General features: G+C 47.0%; 1 protein-coding gene across 1 annotated transcript in view; it reads right to left on the bottom strand.

Moving 5' to 3' along the window:
* Positions 1 to 14: 14 nt before the first annotated feature.
* Positions 15 to 10,251, bottom strand: part of MFSD9 (major facilitator superfamily domain containing 9) — a 23,101-nt gene continuing 12,864 nt past the window's right edge. Inside the window, exons 4-5 of the mRNA XM_013005097.2 lie at positions 9,394 to 9,603; positions 15 to 3,426 (exon numbers count right to left, since the gene is read on the bottom strand). Coding sequence (XP_012860551.1) covers positions 2,636 to 3,426; positions 9,394 to 9,603 — 1,001 coding nt within the window. The 3' untranslated portion in view covers positions 15 to 2,635. The remainder of the gene's footprint in view (positions 3,427 to 9,393; positions 9,604 to 10,251) is intronic.

Here is a 10,251-nt window from a genome sequence, read left to right as displayed (position 1 = left end):
AAATTAAGGGAATTTGTGACCCCCAGAGCAAGCCTGAAGGAAATAGTAAAGGGAGTCCTTCAGATAGAAAATCAACTACATCGGAAATGATGCAGAAGTGAAAATATTTGGGAACATATCACCCTGACAGGGAGCCAGGTGAAGTCCTCACAGCAGTACAGTAAAGCTTAGAAGGGAGTCCAGGGAGTCTAGGATACAATGTTGTAATCGACATCGTCGAACAAAAGCAGCGGAGGAAGAAGGGTCACTGGTGTAGTTAAAGAATTTCCGTCTGGTCAGAAAATTAAGGAACTTTCAAGGTATAACAGCCTGCTTGAAATGCAGGTGGTCAAATGTAAGCCTCATAGTAACCATAGAGAAGATTAATAAATCGACTCACTAACATGAAGAGACTCAGAGAAACACAAACCCAAGCAGAATGGTGTGTTTCCCCACCAATAGCCCCAGCATTCTTCAGCTGTTTGACAATTGCCTCTCTACCCTGGGAGGTATGCTTGCAAGCACCACCATGCCATTTTTTATTGTAAAATATGTTACTGTTAAAAAAGTATTTTTAAAGGCATATCCTCAGAGAGAGTGGCTGGCAAGTAAATGCGTACTGTGCATGTTCTCCACAGAAAGACGGAGCGAATAAAAAAGCCCGTGCACCAAAAGATGCAACACAGAAACCAAATACAAACAAAGCACCTACTGCCCACTCAGAAGAAAACAAACCAACTGCAGTTAAGTCTTCCTGGGGGATAGTCACACTGATCATCGATGGCTTAAATCTACTACTCGGGAGACAGAGTAGCAGAATGGGATTAAAAACATGACCTATCAATACAATAGGTTGCCTACAAGAGATCCATACCTTGGGGACAAAGATAGAAATATATTTAAACAAAAGGAAGAGAAAAAAACAAAACAAATACACGTCAACATTAATATCTGACAAAGTAGACTAAGTCAAAATCCACTGAGAGACAAAGAAGGATGTTATCTAGTCATAACAGAGATAATTCATCAAGAAGTCATAGCAACTATAAAGATTTACATATCCAATGTCAGAGCTCAGAATTTATAGAGCAAATTCTAACAGAAATAAAAAGACACAACCAGTAGAGATTTCAATACATCCCTTTAAATAATAGAACCGCAAAGAAAATCCAGGAAGATATAGATTTCAATAAATACTATTTACCAAAGAGGCCTCACAGACACACATAGAACATACTACCTAGAATGACACAATACACATTCTTTTCCATGTACACAGGAAATTCTCCAGAACAGGTCAGCTTACCAAATCAAACATTGGTAAATTAAAAAATAATCTTAAAATGTATCTTCTCTGGCTGTATGAGATCAACAGTAAAAAGAATTAGGAATAAGGGAAAACCGAGAGAATAAAAAACACAGTGGTGAACACTTGATTCTTAACCAAAATGTCAGCGGTTTGAACCCACCAGGTGCTCCTGGGGAGAAAGACTTGGTGACCCACTTCTGTGAAGATTACAACCTTGGGAACTCAGCAGGGTCACTCTGAGTCAAAAAATGATTTGATGACTCCCAGCAACAACACCAAGCTCTTGGTCCATTGAAGGAATCAAAAGTGGAGGAAAATGCCCCTTTTTATAGGATTCCTTGTGTCTGGCTTTACCATTGGGCTCTGATGCCACCTGAAGGATGTACCTGGATTGGAATGCAGGGAGGGCCGTTCCTGATGTCCTTCTGTGTCACAAGTCTCAAGCCATCAGAGTGCTCTCCAGAGTGGCAGCCTCAGAGGTTGTGAACACATGGCTCAAAGAACCCGTGTTCCTCCAACTATAAAGAGTAACTGTTAAGAGCTGGGGCACTTGTTCATAGATGCTGATTAGAAACACACATTTAGTAGTCCAAACTGAGTCAACTAATAATAAAGATAACCATTCTTCACTTAGAACCATTTTGTCCCAGCACAGCTCTTTTTCTATCTCTATAACCCACTGTCCTCCAAAGGTGCTTTTTAAGTACATGTCCCAGGTTCACTGAACTGGGATCTGAGGGGGAGGTCAGGCACCTGAATTTTAACCACATCCCCACAGTCGACAACCAGCCCCAGCCACCACTCAAAAGCGTAAGACTTGACAAAGCCACAGCTTATTTTAATAAAGGTGCTCCTCTCCTCTTCAAGGTTCAATGTCAGAAAGACTCACTGTTAGCTTATGGAAGTCAACATGACTTCTATGCCCCGGGCAATCAGCCTTTTATTGCTGTGGATCATTTTACTCTTACTTAGTAGAGGAATTTTGTCGTTTCTTCCCACCTCCCACCTCTCTACGATGTGCTGTGGCTGCACCACCAATCCCTTCTCCTGTAGCTGACAGCCTTTTCCCACTTGGACAATCTGAGCTTCAATGGCCCGGAAGGGAAGATGCAACGTTCAGGTGCAGTGTAGTACCTTCCCTTTTGGAAAAGCTCTACTTTGACCTTAACCTTCCAACGTCCCTGGCCTTACTGTCTGGGCGTCCTACAGGCATGCCTGTGCACTGCTGAAGGCTGACCGGGGCACCTCACAGCAAAGCACACCACGACACCCTCTTTCTCATTAGGACCTGTCCCGGCAAGACTTACGCACCTCAAAGTCGGTTTCAGCAGGTTGTCCAAGCAGGCTCTACTCACTTTTTGATTTCACCCTCCTGTCACCACTATAGTGAGGTTTCCTTAGTAACATTATGAAGACTGCCACCAAGGCTAATGCTGCCCCCAGGCCAGGTGGGCCACATGGGCTAACTTCCTGAACGACTCCTGACAGGAGAGGGGCGACGATGCGGCCCACCGCGGTCACAGACTGGCCCACCCCGATGAGTGTGCCGCAGGCCTGTGTCCCACCCACAGTCAGCTGGAGGTCCGTGATACACGTCCTGCCGAGAGCCGTGGAGAAGGACAGGAGGGTGGCGCAGAGAACGACGACCCCCACGGTATGGGCTGTGGAGTAAAGCAGCAGCAGCGTGAAGGTGAGAAGGCTGGAATGGAGCAGGATCCGATGGGCGTTGTGCTTGTACAGCCTCAGGATGGGCCCCACGGCAAAGCCGGCCAGGGCCCCCAGGGCGCTGCTGTAGCTTATGAGGTAGCCCGTCGTCTTGGGCTTCACCCCAAAGCGTTCTTCGAGGGCCAAGACAAAATTACTGTAGTACAGCATGATGGCCACAGCCATGAGCAGGCGCACGGAAAATATGTCCCACATTTCAGATAAGATGAGGGTCTTAATGCTTCGCAAGGCCAATGTGACTTCCGTCCAGGGATGCCAAAGACTCGTTCTGCCTACGGTGGCCTCGTGGGCAGTCGTTGCACCCTGCACGCGATAGCCCGCTTTTCCGGAACATGTGTGGTTCTCACCCCATGGCAGACCATTCTTTGTAGTGTTGCATCTCTCTTCGCCCCATGGAAACAGCCAAACCAGACCTGTAAAATCACACAAGATCAGTTCCACTGAGTGGAAGCCACGGCAATCGTGTGGCGCTATGGCTGGATAAGCCATCATTTGTGTTACAATTATTAACCTGCACTTTAGATAGGACTTCACCATCTAGGTTTTAACAATTTCTAGAGTTCCCCATATTTTCATGCCATGCTGGATTCAGACATAGGTTTTGCTGACTCAACTCACTGCCAGCGACTCCATTCTGACTCATGGCTACCCTAGAAGACAGTGTGGTAGTTACACAATCTCTGAAGGGTTGGAGTTGGTCTGTCAATCATTTGGATGACATCATTTGGAGGTGCAAAGGAGATAAATAGCTCGCTGGAGTCAGGACACACACACACTCTCCCTGCAAGACATTCCTGTTGAGAAGTTCCATGTGGAGCTATACGAGAGCCCTGGAGCTGAAGGAGCCACGTGGAGACCCCTGCCAGTGCCGATGCTTCTACTGCCACTGGATCCACAAGACTTTCCACCCACTGGCCTGTGATCTTCCTGCATTTGGCGTCATTGCATGTGTTTTGTGAGTGTGAAGAGGAATTTATAGATTGGCATTGGACATGTGGGCTAATGTTGGACTTACAGACTTGATTTGGATTGGGCTGGGATGTTTTCTCAATATTTAATTGCTCTTATATATAAAACTCTTCCTTATAGGAATATGAGTGTCCATAAATTTGTTTCTCTAGTCTATCCAGACTAACACAGACAGGGAGGGTAGAACTGACTCTGTGGTCTGTGAGTTTCCAAGATTGTAACTCGTTACAGGAGTGAAAACCTCATCTTTCTCCCAAGGGGCAGCCAAATTGCTGACTTTACTGTTTCAAACTTTAACGTTTCAAAACGTTAGCAGCGCAACCTGTGACCACTACACTACAAGAGCTCTAAAGGACTTGCTAGTCACCTTAAAAACATTTTTTTAATTGTATCTACAAAATAGTTACTATTTTCTTTCCCAACTTAAGAGTCTAGGACAGTCTGCTATACCCAATTTATTTTATAGCTACACTTTATGATTTACATTTAACACCTTTTCTTCACTTGCTTTCTAATTTTCTGCCCATCCATCATCTGACTACCCATCATGTACGCAGAGCTAAGTGCTCTATGTGCTAAGTTCTGTATTAAACACCGGGAATTCAGTAACAGACAAGCCTTATCAAATCCCGGCCCAAAAGGTGATTCGGGCAAGTAACCAGGTAATTGCAGTATAAGCACGGCCAGACAGCCTGGGCTGGGAGGTAGGCAGGGACAGCTAAACAGCCATGACTACCAGAAAGAATGGGCGTGGCTCCATGGGCTTTAGTAAGTCACAGTTTGCACAACCTTGTAGATACTCACATATGACCCTCAAGCAGCAGCGAGAAGCTCCATCCAGACCCTCCTCTCTCGATTCTCCTGTGACCATTACAGTCCTGACTCTCTCTCTCTCTACACTGGTCATCCAAATGGAACCACAGTTTGCCACCCTAGGGCCTCAGACTGTCTCAAGTTCAAACTTGCACTTCTAGGACGTCTCTTCCACTGATCTGGACCCCTTTTCTTAGACCTCCGGTGCAATCTCACTTGGGTCAGTTGCTCTTCAGCTAGGCTGCATGCTGTTCTCTGTACATTCATTAGTGTGCATCTGTGGATTCTCCAAACACAGCATAAACACGTTGGCCTGGGACAAATTTATGACAGAAAATTAGACACATGAGAAAGCAGGTCTGGACTTTTCCTCGATCTCTCTCTCAGAGAGATTGTGGACGTTTCACAAATCGTGAAGGAATGGTAGCTGATGAATTATGACAAAAATAACAGTAAACAGGATAATAACAATGCTAGCCATTGGCATGTATTCCTGAATGCGTCCCTCTTACAGTTCTCTGATCATGTGTCTGAATTGAGTTTTGCTGTCCTGGCCATAGAGATGCATGCAGGTTTCCCCAAGGCCATGCACTACTAAGTAGCAGAGCGGGGATATGAACCCAAGTATGTTGCGATCCAATCCAGAGTTTGAGTATTTGACCTTGAGAACGGAAGACAAGACAGAAAGATCTGAAACTGAATTTCAGGTTACCTTATTTTGAACTGAACTGAAATGAATAAAATGAAATTCAGAGTCCCCTTGCAGTAAAAATTCTGTGGACAGAGACTTCTGATCCCCTCCCACTTCACGAGGGGGCAGGACAATGAAACTCCTCAGCCTAGTGCTGATTCCTGAGGCGGGGGCCACATCCTCCCCTGTCTTACTCATTCGGACACTAACTGTGCCTCCCACAGCACCCTCCACTGCTCCACGGGCCCGGGAACTCACTGCAATGGGCACACAGGATGCACAGACCACATGCACAATTAGGGACCCTGTTAGGGAATCTAGTACGTTAAAATGCAGGATCAAAATGCTCCAGACACATTTCTTTGGTTAGGACAGACTTCTTAGTCATGTTCACAGGCAGGCTTCTCTCTGGTCCTCAGTTTCTCAGCCCTGTGGCCTCTTGGCCTCTGCCCTACATAGTCAGTGTTACAGAGCTCTTCTGGGGCTGTCAAAAAGTCTGCAAAAGGGCATGCCACACCGCCATAAGCCTCAATCCCAAAGTGACCAGTCAGCTTTAGGCCCATAGATTAGCAAACCTAGCTTCCCCAATTAAGTGCCTTGCACTCTGCAGACAAGATTCCTGCTGAAAGGCTCTCGGCTTTGCTTGCTCTGTGGGCCCAGGAAGCCAGCCACTCCGTCTCATGTACTGGCTCTTGGCTCTGCAGCTTCTCTGGTGTCCCAGGCTTCTGTGTCTGCACCAAGGAGGTCTGTGGTTTGGTAAAATTACTCGGGATGGCTCTTCTAGCTATGTCTTTGTAACTCCCATCAAATCCTTGGGTGGAACCAGAAAAGACAGTGTGTGAAGCACTTACTAATAGAAGGGATTCATCAGCTTTGCCATTCTACTCAGTGTATGCATAAGCTATTTCAGAGCCAGGGAGAGAGCGAATCCCTTGACCATCAAGAAAGAGGAGCCACCAGCAGAGTGTGCATGAGATCCTTGCCTGGAGTGGCGGAGGCGGCAGATGTACCAAGGTCATCAAAGAGCAGTGGAGCCTTGGTAAGATGATGCAGCAGAGCTGAGTAGCAGCACTGAGAGTCTGAGGCAGATCAGAGGTCTCTCACCCCGCCGTGGAACAAGGAAGAGGCCAAGGGACTGTGAGGTCAGGAACCAGAGAGAGGCATGCTGCTCAGCATGATGAGAAGAGGCATTTCAGACATTTCCAACCTGGTAGCTTCCTCAAGAATCCTGAGTATTGTCTGAGTTCTATGTGGCCACTGCAATGAATTCTGGAACCCAGCCGAGAAATTGAGTGCCCTGGGAGTGGTGGCTGATGTCAGAGTCACAAAGGGTGGAGGCAGGAGGCACGTCTTGCAGAAGTGGGTGCTGGGTGGGTGTGGAGGAATTCTCCTCCTTTGTGTACCTTCCATTCCATTTCCTCAAGGTTCCATGTGAAGGGCTCTCTGGGCCCAGAAGACGCAGCTCTTCTTTCTTGAGAGGATGAGTCCCCCTCTTCCGCTGCTGAGAGGGCTCATTTCATACCCAGCAAGATGGCAAACTCGACCAATCCCCCTTGAAGAGGAGGCCCCGGTTTGTACAACCACAATCAACCTTGTTAGCAGTCATTCACCACAAGCAATCAGCCTCTTCCCCAAACACCTTCTCTTCCCCAGACCTGTCAGAAAAGTGTTCATTTGGTGGGAGTTAGGAAGACTATGTGAAAATAAGCCATATCAAAGAATTCCCTACACCACAGTTGCATTAGGCACATTTCAAGTGCTCAATAGCCACATGGGATTAGTGGCTTCAGGACTGGATGGCACAGTTCTACATCTTCTTGGCCACTGATTGAACAAAGAATAGTCAGAGAAGACTGCTGGGAACACCTCGTGGGAAGTCCTTGCTGATAAAAAGAGATCTCCTCCAGAGTACATGCCCCTCTTGCCGGCTTCTCTTATCGTTGTTTCTGTTTTGTTTTGTTTTATGCCTGGAATGGCCATGCTGCTTGAAGGTTCAGGCGTACCTTGTGTTTGTCAACTGACAGGAACACAGTGAATTCACTGTGGGAGACAGAGTGTGCATCTGTGATGGCTTGGGCAAGAGCAATGATCAGCCCAGGGCTTACCTCCAGTTTTCCAAAATGAGAACAGTGCAGCTCCATGAGGTTAAGCCGTTGTAGCTGACCACAGCCCAAACTGATTCAAATCCACGGATATGCTTCGGGTAGAGCAAGATATTAAACAGCACACTCATTGGTGAACCACATGCAAAACTCCATGACCATTCTGTGTGTTCATACACCGGCTCTTGTACTTGAATGACAGCACATTCTTTGTCCCTCTCTGTGCATAGAAAGGTGACTGGTCACACAAGCCAGAAATGTGCTCCAAGTAATTTTATCTTGATTTACACTGATTCAGGGTGGAAGACTCTCTGTATAGGCCTCATCTCCTACCTGAGGTTATAGATGAACTTTTTGACTGAAAGTCCTAAAGTATCCCCATGAACTTGAGACTAATTTCCTTGTCCTGGTTTTCTAATGGGGACTTTACAGAACAGAGACGCATTTTCTCACAGTTCTCAAGGCCAAACGTTCTCATCAGGGTCTATGTCCTGTCAATGCTTTTTGGGATCCCCTCACCCCTAGCTTCTGGTGGTGGTCTCAGCACTTGGCATTCCTCACAGCTCGAACTCTCCTGGTCTGTCCCCACTGCTCGGAGACCCTACTCAGAAAGCGGTAAGAGAGGGCCTCCTCTAGCTGCCAACCACAAGGTCAGCAGTTGAAAGTAGCAGCCGATCTGAAGGAGTGAAAGAGGCTTTCCACGCTCCGAGAGCGTTATCGTCTCAGCAACCCACAGGGACAGTGGTGGTAGGGTCGGTGGGACCACTGTGAGTTGGGATGGACATGATGGCTGTGAGTTCGGTTTTGGGGTTTACTCAGAAGGAATGAGGTCAAGGAACCACCCCACTCCAGTCGCACGACATGAGAAAACTCAACATGCACACAGAGGCACATTCTTCGGTCGAGCGGCTAGGACTTCAACAGCTTCTGGGGGAACACCATGCAATCCATGATGCTCACGAAATGTGCTTCCAAAATTCAACCTGGCATTCATCTCTCCACGTGGAACCCTGAACATAAGGATTCGCAAGGTTGCAGTTATCACCCCTCATTTTGTAGACCAGGAAATGGACGAGTACAGTGATTTGCCCAAGGCTACACTACCGAAAAGGAAAACAGCATGAGCTAGGCTCTGATTTATTAAGTGGCCTACTCAAGGACTTGTCTTTCCAGTCTTAGCTTAGAGGACTATGAGAGACTACAACATGCTTTAAAGCACCAGCGCTTACAGTGCATTCATCAATTACTAATGGGAATCTGTCTGGGGTAGGCTGGGATCAATGATAAAACCTTTGCCCTTGTCCAGCTGGCTGACTTACTAAGTGTGGGGGTGTTTGCTGGGGAGTGGAGGTGGGCAAAAGAGGCCTGACAGAAATTAAGGAAATGAATTAACCCTATTTCAGAAGTGCTATGAGGAACATTGAGCTATGTTAGGCAGAATGATCAGAGAAAGCCTCTCTCAGAAGGAATCCTTTGAGACTTAAATACTCAGAAGAGTCAGTAAAGATACGCAGCAAGTGCAGGGGGAGGAGGGAGGGAGGACCACAAGACCCTGAGGTCATGGGAATGAGCCTAGCAGAGGTGAAGCCAGTAGGGAAGGGGGTAGCACAGGCTGTGAGGTGCATATGTGTTGGATGTTGACGTCTGATGGGAGGTTAAAAGTATGCTGGGTCTACCTTTCAGTTTTCATGGGGCGTCTGACGCCTACCTTGAGACAAACAAGTAGTGAGGGGATGAGAGGAAAGTTAGTCACTGACCAGGATGAGGGCACAAACCCAGCTTCTCAGGATGAAATGTTAACTTACCCGCATTCAGAAGGAAGACAGAGAAACAAATGACGGATGCTACATAAAACCCGCCATCGAGCTCCGTGAGGTAGCCACCAACCACGGGGCCCAAGATGAACCCCACACCGGATGCTGTGTTGAACCGTCCGATCACCAGGGGCCGTTCCTTCTCCACAACCAGATCAGAAAGCAGAGCCCGGGAGATGGAGAGCGTGTGCTTGAAAAGACCTGTAACAGGGCAGGGAACATTCGGTAACATGCTCGGTAGCATTTCTCAGGCCAAAAGTATCTCACTTTTGATTTTACACCTAATGACATCTGCTCTCCAGTTAGGCCTGCAGATTCCGCTGAACTTGGACTCCTGCTTTCTGCAGGATTTCATAGCATCACATTCTTAATTCGTCACCTTATCTCTGGTGACCTCGCTCTGGGGTTTTCAGCTTTGTCACCTCCCTTCGTGACTAACTAGGACTTTCAATGGTTCATTTATATGGCGACTTGGGCGTGTAGTTTTACTACAGCAGTTCATTTTTCATTCGTTCAGACCAAAACTCCACCCTCACCACCACGGAGTCAGTTGTAACTCACAACAGCCCTCTAGGATCAGGTGGGACAACGCTTGTGGGTTTCTGAGACTGTCACTCTTGACAGGAGTCGAAAAACTCCTCGTTCCCTCTTGGGGTAGACTGGTGGTTTCAAACTGCTGACCTTTTGGTTAGCAGCCCAAGGTTTTACCCACTAGGCCACCAGGACTCCTTTGACAGAGTCAGCAAATATTACTGCATGTCTTCTCTGTGTCTAACACTGCTCTTGACCCTGTGAATACAGAAAAAAACTAGAGAGAACGAACAAATAGACAAATAAAGAAGTAAATAA

This window comes from Echinops telfairi, unplaced genomic scaffold (genome assembly GCF_000313985.2).
Source record: "Echinops telfairi isolate 266 unplaced genomic scaffold, ASM31398v2 ScPeMD7_7467;HRSCAF=8505_1, whole genome shotgun sequence".
Lineage (NCBI taxonomy): Eukaryota > Metazoa > Chordata > Mammalia > Afrosoricida > Tenrecidae > Echinops > Echinops telfairi.
This window is presented reverse-complemented; position numbering and strand designations above follow the sequence as displayed.